General features: G+C 36.7%; 1 protein-coding gene across 1 annotated transcript; it reads left to right on the plus strand.

The window, feature by feature from the left end:
* The first annotated feature begins 14190 nt into the window (after window positions 1-14190).
* On the plus strand, window positions 14191-14769 carry LOC130966628 (uncharacterized). Its single transcript, XM_057891446.1, has one exon. It carries the CDS (start codon window positions 14191-14193, stop codon window positions 14767-14769), a length of 579 nt encoding a protein of 192 aa, XP_057747429.1.
* The last annotated feature ends 1268 nt before the right edge of the window (window positions 14770-16037 follow it).

The raw sequence follows: 16037 nt of genomic DNA on the forward strand, positions 1-16037 counted from the left end.
ATCCATTCAGATTTTGAGAGATCATGTTGACCTGTTGAGTCAACACTTTGTTCTGAGCCAATATGGCATTCAGAGTATCAATTTCAAGAACTCCTTTCTTCTGAGGTATCCCATTGTTCACGGAATTCCTCTCAGAAGTGTACATGAATTGGTTGTTTGCAACCATGTCAATGAGTTCTTGAGCCTCTTCAGGCGTTTTCTTCAGGTGAATAGATCCACCTGCAGAATGGTCCAATGACATTTTCGAAAATTCAGAGAGACCATAATAGAATATATCTAAAATGGTCCATTCTGAAAACATGTCAGATGGACATCTTTTGGTCAGCTGCTTGTATCTTTTCCAAGCTTCATAGAGGGATTCACCATCTTTTTGTTTGAAGGTTTGAACATCCACTCTCAGCTTGCTCAGCTTTTGAGGAGGAAAGAATTTATCTAAGAAGGCAGTGACAAGCTTATCCCATGAGTCCAGGCTATCCTTGGGTTGTGAATCCAACCATATTCTAGCTCTGTCTCTTACAGCAAAAGGGAAAAGCATGAGTCTGTAGACTTCAGGATCAACTCCATTTGTCTTTACAGTCTCACAGATCTGCAAGAACTCAGTTAAAAACTGATAAGGATCTTCAGATGGAAGTCCATAAAACTTGCAGTTTTGTTGCATTAAAGCAACTAGTTGAGGCTTAAGCTCAAAGTTATTGGCTCCAATGGCAGGAATGGAGATGCTTCTTCCATCAAACTTGGACGTTGGCTTTGTGAAGTCACCAAGCATTCTCCTTGCATTATTATCATTTTCAGCTGCCATCTCTTTCTCTTGTTCGAAAATTTCTGAAAGGTTACTTTTAGAATAATTTAATTTAGCTTCTCTTAATTTCCTCTTCAGAGTCCTTTCAGGTTCTGGATCAATTTCAACAAGAGTGCCTTTATCCTTGTTCCTGCTCATATGAAAGAGAAGAAAACAAGAAAAGAAAGAGGAATCCTCTATGTCACAGTATAGAGATTCCTTTATGTTAGTAGAAAAAGAAGGGGTAGAAGAATGAAGAGGGAGATTCGGATTTTTGGATGAAGAGAGGTGAAGAAAAGTGTTAGTAATTAAATAATTAAATAGAAGAAGAAAGGAGGAGGGAGATTTCGAAAATAATTTTTGAAAAGGGGTTCGTGATTTTCGAAAATTAGAGATAAAATGTAATTAAAATTAAAACATGAAACAATTAATTAATTAAAAAGAATGTTTGAAAAAGGGATGAGATATTTTCGAAAATTAGAGAGGAAAAAGTAGTTAGGTGGTTTTGAAAAAGATAAGAAACAAACAAGAAGTTAGTTAATTGATTGAAAAAGATTTGAAATCAAAATTGAAAAAGATAAGAAGATAGCAAGTTAGATAGGATATTTTGAAAAAAAAAATTTTGAAAAAGATAAAATTTTTGAAAAAGATCAAATAAAAGATAAAAAGATTTAATTCAAAAATTTTGAAATTATATACCTCACTAACAAGAAACTACAAGATAAGATTCTAGAACTTAAAGATTGAACCTTTCTTAACAAGAAAGTAACAAATTTCAAATTTTTGAACCAATCACATTAATTATTAGTGAATTTTCAAAAATTATGATGTAAGGATAAGGAAAAGATTTTGAAAATAATTTGAAAAATGTTTTTGAAATTTTCGAAAAATAGAAAAAATGAAAAAGATATGATTTTTGAAAAAGATTTTAGAAAGATAAGATTTTTAAAATTGAAATTTTGACTTGACTTGTAAGAAACAACTAATTTTGAAAATTTTTTGACCAAGTCAACCCAAAATTTCGAAAATTTGGAGGGAAATAAGGAAAAGATATTTTTTTATTTTTGAATTTTTAATTATGAGAGAGAAAAACAACAAAAATACTCAATGCATGAAATTTTTAGATCAAAACCATGAATGCATGCAAGAATGCTATGAATGTCAAGATGAACACCAAGAACACTTTGAAGATCATGATGAACATCAAGAACATATTTTTGAAAAATTTTTGATGCAAAGAAAACATGCAAGACACCAAACCTAGAAATCTTTAATGCATGGACTCTAACAAACAAAAAATGCATATGAAAAACAACAAACAACACAAAACAAGAAATCATCAAGATCAAACAAGAGGACTTATCAAGAACAACTTGAAGATCATGAAGAACACTATGAATGCATGGGATTTTCGAAAAATGCAAGAAAAATTTTTAAAGCATGCAATTAACACCAAACTTAAAAATTGACTCAAGACTCAAACAAGAAACACAAAATATTTTTGGTTTTTTTTGATTTTATGATTTTTTAATATTTTTATTAATTTTTTCGAAAATAAAGTTTAGAAAAACGAAGAATAAAAGAAAAATTTTGAAAAAGATTTTTGAAAAGAAAATTACCTAATCTGAGCAACAAGATGAACCGTCAGTTGTCCATACTCGAACAATCCCCGGCAACGGCGCCAAAAACTTGGTGGACGAAATTGTGATCCATGTTCTTTTGTTTTTGTATGAAATCATTATTATGGCATTGACGATTGGATTTTTGACGGTTTAGAATTTCTCAAATAAAACCTCGTTGTAAAGTATAGTTTCCAAACCAAACAATAATCCTTTCGTACAAAAAGTTGTTTGTCACTAGTACAAACCCCTAAAATTTATAAACCGAAGTATTGGACCTCGGGTCGTTCTCCCTAGGACTTACAATAAAGTGTCTTGTTATTGGTTGTGAGTTATTTTGGGGTTTTAGATGAGAAACATGAATAGTAAATGGTAAGAAAACTTTATTAAGAAAATAGTCTTGGCAAGATTTGATTGTCAAGGATCTTCATCATTATCACTAGCCACAAGTATGGTAGTTGCAAGGATTAATCCCACTTAGTCATCCTTAAATCAATTAACAAAGGAAAGTCAAGTGAGTTGTATCAATCCTAGTCCATAAGTCCTAGCTTTCCTCTAATTGGATTAATGAAGGCTAGAGTTAATGGCTATCAACTAGCAATCAATTGGACACTAGTGACTCAAGAAATCCTAAGTTACCTTCTCAAGCCACGAACATAAAATCCTACTCTAACATCCTCTCAAGCATTTCATCAAACACTTGGAGGGTAATGAAAGAAAGCATTTTTATTTGTAAGAATAAAAGGGATCAACAACCAACAATTACAAAGAATTAACAAAACAACAATCAACAACATCACAATCACATGAATTATCTCAAATTGCATTATTAAAAGAAAACAAAAGAATAAGAATATCTCAATTACAAAACCTAGAAACAAAATAAGAGAAATTACAACAAGAGGATAGGGATAGAAAGAAGAACCAAAGTGTAGCAATCACCACTTGAAGGTAGAAGTAGAAGGAGACTTGAATTAAACCTAGAATTATGAGATCCTAATCTAACCCTAATTCCTAATCCTAGAGAGAAGTGAGAGCTTCTCTCTCTAAAACTAACTCTAACTCCTAAAACTAAGCTAATGATCAAAAGTATCTAAAGTAAAAAAAGTATATTGATTCCCCTTCAATACTTGGCTTAAATAGCATCAGAAATGAGTTGGATTGGGCCCACAAGGCTTCTAAAGTCGCTGGCCACGAGTTGCATCTTAAAAAGTCACATGCAGCATCGGCGCGTTCGCGTACTGTGCGCGTGCGCGCCCCTATACGTGTAGCAACTATGGCAAATCTTATATCGTTTCGAAGACCCGGATGTTAGCTTTCCAACCCAACTGGAACCGCATCATTTGGACCTCTGTAGCTCAAGTTATGGTCAATTAAGTGCGAAGAGGTCGGCTTGACAGCTTTCCGGTTCTTTCATTTCTTCATGAGTTCTCCAACTTTACATGCTTTTTCTTCATTCCCTTGATCCAATCTTTGCCTCCTAAATCTGAAATCACTTAACAAACATATCAAGGCATCTAATAGAATCAAGGTGAATTAAATTTAGCTATTTTGAGTCCTAAAAAGCATGTTTTCACTCTTAAGCACAATTAAAGGAGAATATACAAAACCATGCTATTTCATTGAGTAAATGTGGGTAAAAGGTGATAAAATCCCCTAAAATCAATACAAGATAAACCCTACAAATGGGGTTTGTCAACCTCCCCACACTTAAACCAAGCATGTCCTCATGCTTAAGCCAAGAGAGAAACAAAGGGTATCAACATTTATTCCATGTAAATGAGCTATATGCAGCCTAAACTATATGCAACTAAAATGCAAAATGGTTTTACCTACTTGGTTAAAAATAAATCAATCCTCCAAGTCATACATGCACAAGTAGGGTCAAGATCATATAACGATTCATGAATCCTACCAATTCGAATATCAAAATGAAGTTCAAGTAGACTTGCGAGAAGAACGCTCATGAAAGCCGGGAATCAAGGAATTGAGCATCGAACCCTCACCGGAAGTGTTTGCACTCTAGTCGCTCGGTGTTTGGGGTTGATTCTCTCAATTCTCCCCTAATCATGCTTTCCAAGATTTGTTTATCTTCTAACAATCAACAATTATTCAATGCATGCATACATGTATCATGAGGTCTTTTCTTTAGGTTGTAATGGGGCTAGGGTCAAGGTAGGATCATATATGGCTAGTGGACTTAGGATTTGAATCTTTGATTAACCTAGACTTTTCCACCTAACCTATATAATAACCTATACAATTAAGTACTAATCTAACTACCCATTCCTCACTTTTTCACATACTCATGCATTTTCTTTTCATTTCACAACATTTGTGCATTGATTCTTATTGAGCTTCACTTTGGGGCATTTTGTCCCCTTTATTGCTTTTCTTTTTTTCTTTCTTTTTCTATATACATTTTTTCTTTTCTTTTCTTTTTTTCTTTTTCTTTTTCACTTTTATTTCTTTTTTTTTTCTTTTTCTTTCAAACTATACACAAGAACATCAATGCATAAGGTCTATACATTTAATTAATACATGAGTATGTACCAATTCCCCAATGTAAAAGTACAAAACATAAACACCCTTTTATCCCAACCAATGTCCCAAAGTCTTCCCACTCTTGGATGACACTCACACTCACTAGCCTAAGCCAATCAAAGATCCAAATAAAGGACATTCATTGTTTTCCGCTTTAAGGCTTGTAATGTGCTAAAATAAGAATAAGTGGGTTAAGCGTAGGCTCAAAGTTGGCTAACAAAGGAAGATAAAAGGTAAGGCCATTTGGGGTAAGTGAGCTAATGAAATGATGGCCTCAATCATATAAATGCATGAATACACAAAATAATGGATATAAAGAATCAAACAAATTGAAGATTACAATCATAGGAAGAGAATAAAGCACACAAGAAGGAAAAATAAGTGGTTATAAGATGTAACCACATCATTAGGCTCAAATCTCACTTGCTTGTGTTCTTAGCTCAAAACCATGTTCCAAAATACATTCTTTCAAGCGAGTTCCACAAAAAATTTGTTTTAATTGGTAGGGTGCCCTAAAACAGTTTCTCGGAAAGAAAATCATCACCCTAACCAAGTAGTCCTAATGAGAAAGAAGTGGTAAAAATATGTATAAATTCTAACTAACATGCAACCTATCATGCAATGCAATAGCTAGCTAACATTGATGTTGAAAAAGGAAATTGTTACCCATGGAGATCGGTCGGACGACCTCCCCACACTTGAATATTGCACCGTCCTCGGTGCATGCAAAGAAGAGCAAGGTGGATGGGTTGCTACAATTGATGAGTTCCTCAAAAAGTTGTGCGGATGACTTGTTTGTTGCCCCATTTAAAAGCTTTTCCGTTTCCTTCTTTCTTGGTGGCCAACCTAAAAGGAAAGAAAAGGAAAGAAAATTAAGCCTATAACAAAGATATCAAGGCAATTAGAACATAGGCGGGGGCTAATGCCAAATAAGAGTATGATTCTCTACTACATGGTAGCTACAACATGTGAGTAAGAAAACAATTTAAGCAAAGGGCATATCAACTAATACTTGATGCAAAAGTAAAGTTAAAGCATGGAGAGTATATGGAGCATCAAGATCAAATAAGGATTGACACAAACAAGATTAGTGATACGCATGAAAGCATTTGATTCTATCCTAATTCAATGATGAAGCGGTACAAGAAAAAAACAAAGGGTAATGAATTAGGAAGGACTAAAGCACTAATCTGTGTGTTGACAAATATTACAATTAATGTAACAAGTCATGAAGCACCAAAACAAATGCAAGAAATTCTCAACAATTGAGTGAGAGAATTCAACACCATTATTAAAATGAGAAATTTAGAAAATGAAATGAGAAAAAATTATAGAAACAAAATTAAAATGCAAAGAATAAAAGTATGCAAATGTAATAGACAAAAGAAAATGGAAGAAAAAAAATTTTTTTATTTTTATATATTTTTAATTTTTTTTTTATTTTTTTTAGTATTTTATTTATTTATTTATTTATTATATTTATTTTTTTTTATTATTAAAAAAATTTTCTTCTTTTTTTTTTTATTAAAAGAGAAAAGAAAAAAAATCTTTCAAGAGAGGAAGAAGAAAAAAAAATGAGAAAGAAAGAAGAAGAGAAGAGGAAAGAAGGAGAAAGGAGGAAGGGGAAAAGCAGGGAGCAAATCCGCGCGCGCGCGCACAGCGCGCTTAAACGTGGATGAGGTTGGGACAATCCGCGCGCGCGCGCACAGCGCGCTCACGCGTGGATGAGCTTGTGCTCCCAGCACAATGCTGGCACAACGCGCGCACAACTCTCTGGTTTTTGTACCAGAAGTTGCAGAAGTGCAATGTGCGCGCGCGCGCACAGCGTGCTTGCGCGCCGATGGCCGTTTTTTTTTTTTTGCCCAAAAAGCAGAAAAAATGCCCAAGAGCTCCCTATAATGTCCAAAACTCTTCTTTATTCAATCAAATATCAAACAATTCACAAAAATGCAATTTGATTTTAGAATTTATTCATCTACTACTAATGAATACAACATACTAACAACCAATCTTTACTAACAAATCAATATGAAATGAAAATCTACCTACAATGGCAACTCAAATCACTTATTAAACAAAACTAAAAGAGGATGGAAAGAGTTTACCATGGTGGGGTGTCTCCCACCTAGCACTTTTAGTTTAAGTCCTTAAGTTGGACATTTGAAGAGCTTATTGTCATGGTGGCTTATGTTTGTACTCATCCTTGAATCTCCAAGGATCTTTGCTTCTCAATTGGTTGACAGAATTTCCAACCATCTTCACCAAACTTGGGCAAAGTTCTACCCAAGATATGAGCTCCCAAAATTGGTCTTCATGTTGTGATCCGGGATCCCATATCTTATTTTCACACCCATCTTCTAGTTGATCATCATGATTCAACTTGGGTGGTAGGCATATAGAATTCTCCTTTATGCACCAAATTCTCCTTCTAGATTTAGCATTCCTCCAACCATAGTATTTATGCCTTGAGGGTTTAACCTTAATGAGCCTAACATTCTCTTTCCAACCATTACACCACTCCCTCTTACTCTTAACTCCACAAAGAGCTCTAAGTTGACCATCATTTTCAATCAACCCATATTCAAGTGAGAAAGTGAAGCTTAGGGATAGAAATTTTACCCACTTGAATGTTATGTTAGGTGATGGTGGCTTGGGAAGGGGGACCTCCCCACACTTAGCTATTGCGATGTCTACGCTCTTGTGCTCTTCCCTTGTAACTTCCACCTCTTGACAACTTATATCAACTTCAACCTCTTCCTCTTGGTAGCATCCTTCCAATTTAATATTTTCTTCGTGGCTTACCAAGGGTATGGGAGGTGAGGTATCTTCTTCCTTACCCTTTATGTCAAGCTCAATGGGAGAGGATTCAATTGTGGATAGGAACTCATCAATAATTGAATCCATCTCTTGATCAACCTCTTCAAAGTCTTCAACCATGATGTGCTTTGGAGGTTGCGCACCCTCCTCAACATCAATGTCAAGCTTCTTGGAAGAGTTTTCCATGATGGTACATTCCCATGGACTTTCAACATCTCCTAAGTCTTCAACCACTTCTTCCCTTTCTTCAATGATCATAGGCTTCTCCAATTGTTCCAACACAAAATAGGATTCCTCCTTCTTCATCGGATTTTCCAATTTCCCCTTCATACTTTGCTCTTCTTTAGGTTTTTCACATGTGGTCACGGAAGTACCTTGAGTGTTCAAGCATTGGTAGGCTAAGGTAGACACTACCTTGGTCAAGTTGGTCACAAACTCAAGTGTATCCCGCTTCATGGCTTCTTGTCCTTGAAGTAACAAAGTAAGAGGATCGTCTATTGAGGCTTGGGGTGAGTAAGAAGGTTCATCATTTTGGAGAGAGGATTCATAATAGGAAGGTGGTTCTTCTTGGTAAGGTTGTGGAGATTGTGTGTATTGAGGTGGTTCTTGGGAGTAATCTCGGTAGGGTTGTGGTGGTTCTAAGGGTTCTTGCTCATAATGGTCATAAGAATATGGTATGGATGATTGGTCATATGATGGATATGGATTATAGGAAGGTGCTTGGTATGGAAAGGCTTGTGAGTATGGTTGAGGTTCATGTTGAGGATGAGATTCAAAGGCATATGATGGTGGTTGTTGAGTGTCACAAAAAGAGTCATCATAGCCATTAAATTGACATGCATTAGGATGGAAATTATACCTATAAGTATCCGGAGGTTGTTGCCAATAGGAGTGATCAATTCCTTGAGGCTCCTCCCATCTTTGATGGTTCCATCCTTGGTACATGTTGCCATTAAAGTCCACATTTCCTATAACACAATTAGAGCCAAACTCATAGCCAAGGTGAGAATTCATAGTGAAAGAACAAAATAAAACTAACAAAAATTAAGAAACAAACAAAAGATAAACCTATTCACACTATTCACATATGTACAATAACCAATAACATAACACCATTGCAAATCCCCGGCAACGGCGCCATTTTGACGATTGGATTTTTGACGGTTTAGAATTTCTCAAATAAAACCTCGTTGTAAAGTATAGTTTCCAAACCAAACAATAATCCTTTCGTACAAAAAGTTGTTTGTCACTAGTACAAACCCCTAAAATTTATAAACCGAAGTATTGGACCTCGGGTCGTTCTCCCTAGGACTTACAATAAAGTGTCTTGTTATTGGTTGTGAGTTATTTTGGGGTTTTAGATGAGAAACATGAATAGTAAATGGTAAGAAAACTTTATTAAGAAAATAGTCTTGGCAAGATTTGATTGTCAAGGATCTTCATCATTATCACTAGCCACAAGTATGGTAGTTGCAAGGATTAATCCCACTTAGTCATCCTTAAATCAATTAACAAAGGAAAGTCAAGTGAGTTGTATCAATCCTAGTCCATAAGTCCTAGCTTTCCTCTAATTGGATTAATGAAGGCTAGAGTTAATGGCTATCAACTAGCAATCAATTGGACACTAGTGACTCAAGAAATCCTAAGTTACCTTCTCAAGCCACGAACATAAAATCCTACTCTAACATCCTCTCAAGCATTTCATCAAACACTTGGAGGGTAATGAAAGAAAGCATTTTTATTTGTAAGAATAAAAGGGATCAACAACCAACAATTACAAAGAATTAACAAAACAACAATCAACAACATCACAATCACATGAATTATCTCAAATTGCATTATTAAAAGAAAACAAAAGAATAAGAATATCTCAATTACAAAACCTAGAAACAAAATAAGAGAAATTACAACAAGAGGATAGGGATAGAAAGAAGAACCAAAGTGTAGCAATCACCACTTGAAGGTAGAAGTAGAAGGAGACTTGAATTAAACCTAGAATTATGAGATCCTAATCTAACCCTAATTCCTAATCCTAGAGAGAAGTGAGAGCTTCTCTCTCTAAAACTAACTCTAACTCCTAAAACTAAGCTAATGATCAAAAGTATCTAAAGTAAAAAAAGTATATTGATTCCCCTTCAATACTTGGCTTAAATAGCATCAGAAATGAGTTGGATTGGGCCCACAAGGCTTCTAAAGTCGCTGGCCACGAGTTGCATCTTAAAAAGTCACATGCAGCATCGGCGCGTTCGCGTACTGTGCGCGTGCGCGCCCCTATACGTGTAGCAACTATGGCAAATCTTATATCGTTTCGAAGCCCCGGATGTTAGCTTTCCAACCCAACTGGAACCGCATCATTTGGACCTCTGTAGCTCAAGTTATGGTCAATTAAGTGCGAAGAGGTCGGCTTGACAGCTTTCCGGTTCTTTCATTTCTTCATGAGTTCTCCAACTTTACATGCTTTTTCTTCATTCCCTTGATCCAATCTTTGCCTCCTAAATCTGAAATCACTTAACAAACATATCAAGGCATCTAATAGAATCAAGGTGAATTAAATTTAGCTATTTTGAGTCCTAAAAAGCATGTTTTCACTCTTAAGCACAATTAAAGGAGAATATACAAAACCATGCTATTTCATTGAGTAAATGTGGGTAAAAGGTGATAAAATCCCCTAAAATCAATACAAGATAAACCCTACAAATGGGGTTTGTCAACCTCCCCACACTTAAACCAAGCATGTCCTCATGCTTAAGCCAAGAGAGAAACAAAGGGTATCAACATTTATTCCATGTAAATGAGCTATATGCAGCCTAAACTATATGCAACTAAAATGCAAAATGGTTTTACCTACTTGGTTAAAAATAAATCAATCCTCCAAGTCATACATGCACAAGTAGGGTCAAGATCATATAACGATTCATGAATCCTACCAATTCGAATATCAAAATGAAGTTCAAGTAGACTTGCGAGAAGAACGCTCATGAAAGCCGGGAATCAAGGAATTGAGCATCGAACCCTCACCGGAAGTGTTTGCACTCTAGTCGCTCGGTGTTTGGGGTTGATTCTCTCAATTCTCCCCTAATCATGCTTTCCAAGATTTGTTTATCTTCTAACAATCAACAATTATTCAATGCATGCATACATGTATCATGAGGTCTTTTCTTTAGGTTGTAATGGGGCTAGGGTCAAGGTAGGATCATATATGGCTAGTGGACTTAGGATTTGAATCTTTGATTAACCTAGACTTTTCCACCTAACCTATATAATAACCTATACAATTAAGTACTAATCTAACTACCCATTCCTCACTTTTTCACATACTCATGCATTTTCTTTTCATTTCACAACATTTGTGCATTGATTCTTATTGAGCTTCACTTTGGGGCATTTTGTCCCCTTTATTGCTTTTCTTTTTTTCTTTCTTTTTCTATATACATTTTTTCTTTTCTTTTCTTTTTTTCTTTTTCTTTTTCACTTTTATTTCTTTTTTTTTTCTTTTTCTTTCAAACTATACACAAGAACATCAATGCATAAGGTCTATACATTTAATTAATACATGAGTATGTACCAATTCCCCAATGTAAAAGTACAAAACATAAACACCCTTTTATCCCAACCAATGTCCCAAAGTCTTCCCACTCTTGGATGACACTCACACTCACTAGCCTAAGCCAATCAAAGATCCAAATAAAGGACATTCATTGTTTTCCGCTTTAAGGCTTGTAATGTGCTAAAATAAGAATAAGTGGGTTAAGCGTAGGCTCAAAGTTGGCTAACAAAGGAAGATAAAAGGTAAGGCCATTTGGGGTAAGTGAGCTAATGAAATGATGGCCTCAATCATATAAATGCATGAATACACAAAATAATGGATATAAAGAATCAAACAAATTGAAGATTACAATCATAGGAAGAGAATAAAGCACACAAGAAGGAAAAATAAGTGGTTATAAGATGTAACCACATCATTAGGCTCAAATCTCACTTGCTTGTGTTCTTAGCTCAAAACCATGTTCCAAAATACATTCTTTCAAGCGAGTTCCACAAAAAATTTGTTTTAATTGGTAAGGTGCCCTAAAACAGTTTCTCGGAAAGAAAATCATCACCCTAACCAAGTAGTCCTAATGAGAAAGAAGTGGTAAAAATATGTATAAATTCTAACTAACATGCAACCTATCATGCAATGCAATAGCTAGCTAACATTGATGTTGAAAAAGGAAATTGTTACCCATGGAGATCGGTCGGACGACCTCCCCACACTTGAATATTGCACCGTCCTCGGTGCATGCAAAGAAGAGCAAGGTGGATGGGTTGCTACAATTGATGAGTTCCTCAAAAAGTTGTGCGGATGACTTGTTTGTTGCCCCATTTAAAAGCTTTTCCGTTTCCTTCTTTCTTGGTGGCCAACCTAAAAGGAAAGAAAAGGAAAGAAAATTAAGCCTATAACAAAGATATCAAGGCAATTAGAACATAGGCGGGGGCTAATGCCAAATAAGAGTATGATTCTCTACTACATGGTAGCTACAACATGTGAGTAAGAAAACAATTTAAGCAAAGGGCATATCAACTAATACTTGATGCAAAAGTAAAGTTAAAGCATGGAGAGTATATGGAGCATCAAGATCAAATAAGGATTGACACAAACAAGATTAGTGATACGCATGAAAGCATTTGATTCTATCCTAATTCAATGATGAAGCGGTACAAGAAAAAAACAAAGGGTAATGAATTAGGAAGGACTAAATCAATCCTTCTTTACTCCTTTCCATGGCAAGCTGTGTATAGGGGTTCACCGTTCGACGATGGCTACTTTCAATCCTCTCGGGAAAATGGTCCTCTGCGGCTGTCACTCGCATGGCTAATCGTCTGGAGGCATCACCTGGCCGAAGGCTACATCCCATCCTCGCAGTGAAAACTACGCTCACGCGCTCTGTCACAGCACGGCTAATCACTGGTTGGTTCCCGCGCCTACTGGAATAGAATCCCTTGATTCTTTTGCGTTTGTCATCACGCCCAGCACTTGCAAGTCTGAAGCACGTCACAGTCATTCATTACCGGAATCCTACTCGGAATACCACAGACAAGGTTAGACTTTCCGGACTCCCAGGATCCTACTCGGAATACCACAGACAAGGTGAGACTTTCCGGATCCTCATGAATGCCGCCATCTATCTAGCTTATACCACGAAGATTCTGTTGGGGAATCTAAGAGATACACATTCAAGCTCTGTTGCATGTAGAACGGAAGTGGTTGTCAATCACACGCGTTCATAGGTGAGAATGGTGATGAGCGTCACATAATCATCACCTTCATCATGTTCTTGGGTGCGAATGAATATCTTGGAATAAGAATAAGAGAGATTTGAATAAAAGGAAATAGAATTGCATTAATACTTGAGGTACAGCAGAGCTCCACACCCTTAATCTATGGTGTGCAGAAACTCCACCGTTGAAAATACATAAGTAAAAGGTTCAGGCATGGCCGAGAGGCCAGCACCCATGTGGTCACAAGACCGAATGATCAAAGCTCTCTAATACAATAGTTAAATGTTCTATTTATAATAAACTAGCTCCTAGGGTTTACATGAGTAAGTAATTGATGCATAAATCCACTTCCGGGGCCCACTTGGTGTATGTTTGGGCTGAGCTTGTTCAATCCACGAGCTGAGGCTTCTCTTGGAGTTGAACTCCGAGTTATGACGTGTTTTGGGCGTTCAACTCCGGATCATGACGTTTTTCTGGCGTTTAACTCCAGACAGCAGCATGAACTTGGCGTTCAATGCCAAGTTACGTCGTCAATTTCCGAATAAAGTATGGACTATTATATATTGCTGGAAAGCCCTGTATGTCTACTTTCCAACGCCGTTGAGAGCGCGCCAATTGGAGTTCTGTAGCTCCAGAAAATCCATTTCGAGTGCAGGGAGGTCAGATTTCAGCAGCATCAGCAGTCCTTTTGTCAGCCTTTTTCAGAGTTTTGCTCAAGTCCCTCAATTTCAGCCAGAAAATACCTGAAATCACAGAAAAACACACAAACTCATAGTAAAGTCCAGAAATGTGAATTTAACATAAAAACTAGTGAAAACATCCCTAAAAGTAGCTTGAACTTACTAAAAACTAACTAAAAACAATGCCAAAAACGTGTAAATTATCCGCTCATCAGAATACAAGGCCATCATATTAAGAAGTGGGAAAGTGGTGAAGGAGGCATCTTCAAGCCAAAAATCACAAGAAGAAAAGGCTGACAGGAACTTAGAAATCAAAGAGGAAGAAGAGATACATACTCTAACTCCACCAAAGGAAGTCTTGAAGCCCTATATACCAAAAGCACTCTACCCACAAAGGCTAAGAAAAGATGGGAAAAACAGCCAGTTTTTTAGGTTCTTAGAGATCTTCAAGAGGCTTCAAATTAACATACCTTTCGCTGAAGCACTAGAGCAAATGCCACTCTATACCAAATTTCTAAAGGAGCTCATGACCAAGAAAAGAAACTCAGGGGAAAAAGAAACTATAGTGCTCACAGAGGAATGCAGTGCCATTATACAAAAGAAGCTTTCCCAAATGATGAAGGATCTTGGGAGCTTCCGAATCCCATGCATCATAGGAGGCATTAGTATTGAGAAAGCATTGTGTGCTCTGAGAGCTAGCATCATCCTTATGTCCTTGGCCATGATGAAGAGAATGAGGATTGAAGAAGCTAAGCCAACAAGAATGGCACTTCAACTAGCAGATAGAACATTCAAGTTTTCCCATGGAGTAGTGGAGCACTTGTTGGTTAAGGTGGGAGAATTTATCTTTCCAACAGATTTTGTAGTGCTTGACATGGAAGAGGAGGCCAATGCATCAATCATACCAGGGAGGCCATTTTTGGCAACAGCTGGAGCTATAACTGATGTACAAAAAGGAGAATTGGTTCTCAGGCTTCATGAAGAAAAGATGGTATTCAATATTTTCACTGCTATGAGTTGCCCTAAAGAGTCCATTGGAGAGTGTATGATGGTAGATACAACGGAACACTAGTCCAAGGAGTTTTGGAAGAAGACAAACTTGAAGATACAATGGAGCAAGAAGTATCATGTGGTGGATTACCACAAGAAAACATGGGCAACTCAATCATACTAGACAAGGCCATTGGAGAGTTACCTTCTAACATCAACAAGCACTTGAGAAGGAAGCTCATCAATGATGCCAAGCATTACATTTGGGATGAGCCTTACCTCTTCAAGAAGTGTGCTGATGGAATTCTAAGAAGTTGCATCTCTCATGAGGAAGGACAAGAGGTTCTTTGGCATTGCCATGGATCTACTTATGGAGTACACTTTAGTGGAGAAAGGACTGCAGCCAAAGTGTTGCAGCGTGGATTTTTCTGGCCTACTATATTCAAAGATGCAAAAGCGTTTGTGACAAGGTTCAATGAGTGTCAAAGAGCTGGGAACCTACCCAAGAAGAATGAGATGCCACAAAGATTCATCATGGAGTTGGAATTGTTTGATATTTGGGGAATAGAATTCATGGGACCTTTCCCACTCTCATACTCAAACAATTACATATTGGTGGCTGTGGACTATATGTTTAAATGGGTAGAGGCCATAGCAACATCAACAAATAACAACAAACTAGTGATCTACTTCTTGAGGAAGAATATATTTAGCCGGTTTGGGGTTCCAAGAGCTCTTATAAGTGATGGGGGAAGTCACTTTTGCAACAAGCAACTAGAGACCCTCCTCCTCAAATATGGTGTTAAGCACAAAGTTGCCACCCCATACCATCCACAAACCAATGGCCAAGTTGAAATTTCAAATAGAGAGCTCAAGAGGATCCTTGAGAAAACTATTGGAAACTCAATGAAAGATTAGTCCAAGAAGTTGGATGATACTTTATGGGCCTATAGAACAGCTTTTATGACACCTATTGGCATGTCTCCATACCAATTGGTGTTTGGAAAAGCTTGTCATCTACCAGTGGAGCTTGAACATAGAGCATTTTGGGCTCTAAAGATGTTAAACTTTGATAATCAAGCTACTAGAGAAAGAAGGATGTTGCAACTTAATGAGCTAGATGAATTCAGAACTCAAGCCTATGAAAATGCCTAGATTTACAAGGAAAAAAACAAAGAAAAGACATGATCTAAAGCTGTCAAGAAGGGAGTTTGTAGAAGGCCAAAAGGTTCTCTTATACAACTCAAGGCTCAAATTCTTCCCAGGGAAGTTGAAATCAAGATGGTCAGGACCTTTCACAATCATCAAAGTTTCTCCTTATGGCCACGTGGAGCTTATGGATGAGAAAAC

Source organism: Arachis stenosperma, chromosome 3 (assembly GCF_014773155.1).
Source record: "Arachis stenosperma cultivar V10309 chromosome 3, arast.V10309.gnm1.PFL2, whole genome shotgun sequence".
NCBI lineage: Eukaryota > Viridiplantae > Streptophyta > Magnoliopsida > Fabales > Fabaceae > Arachis > Arachis stenosperma.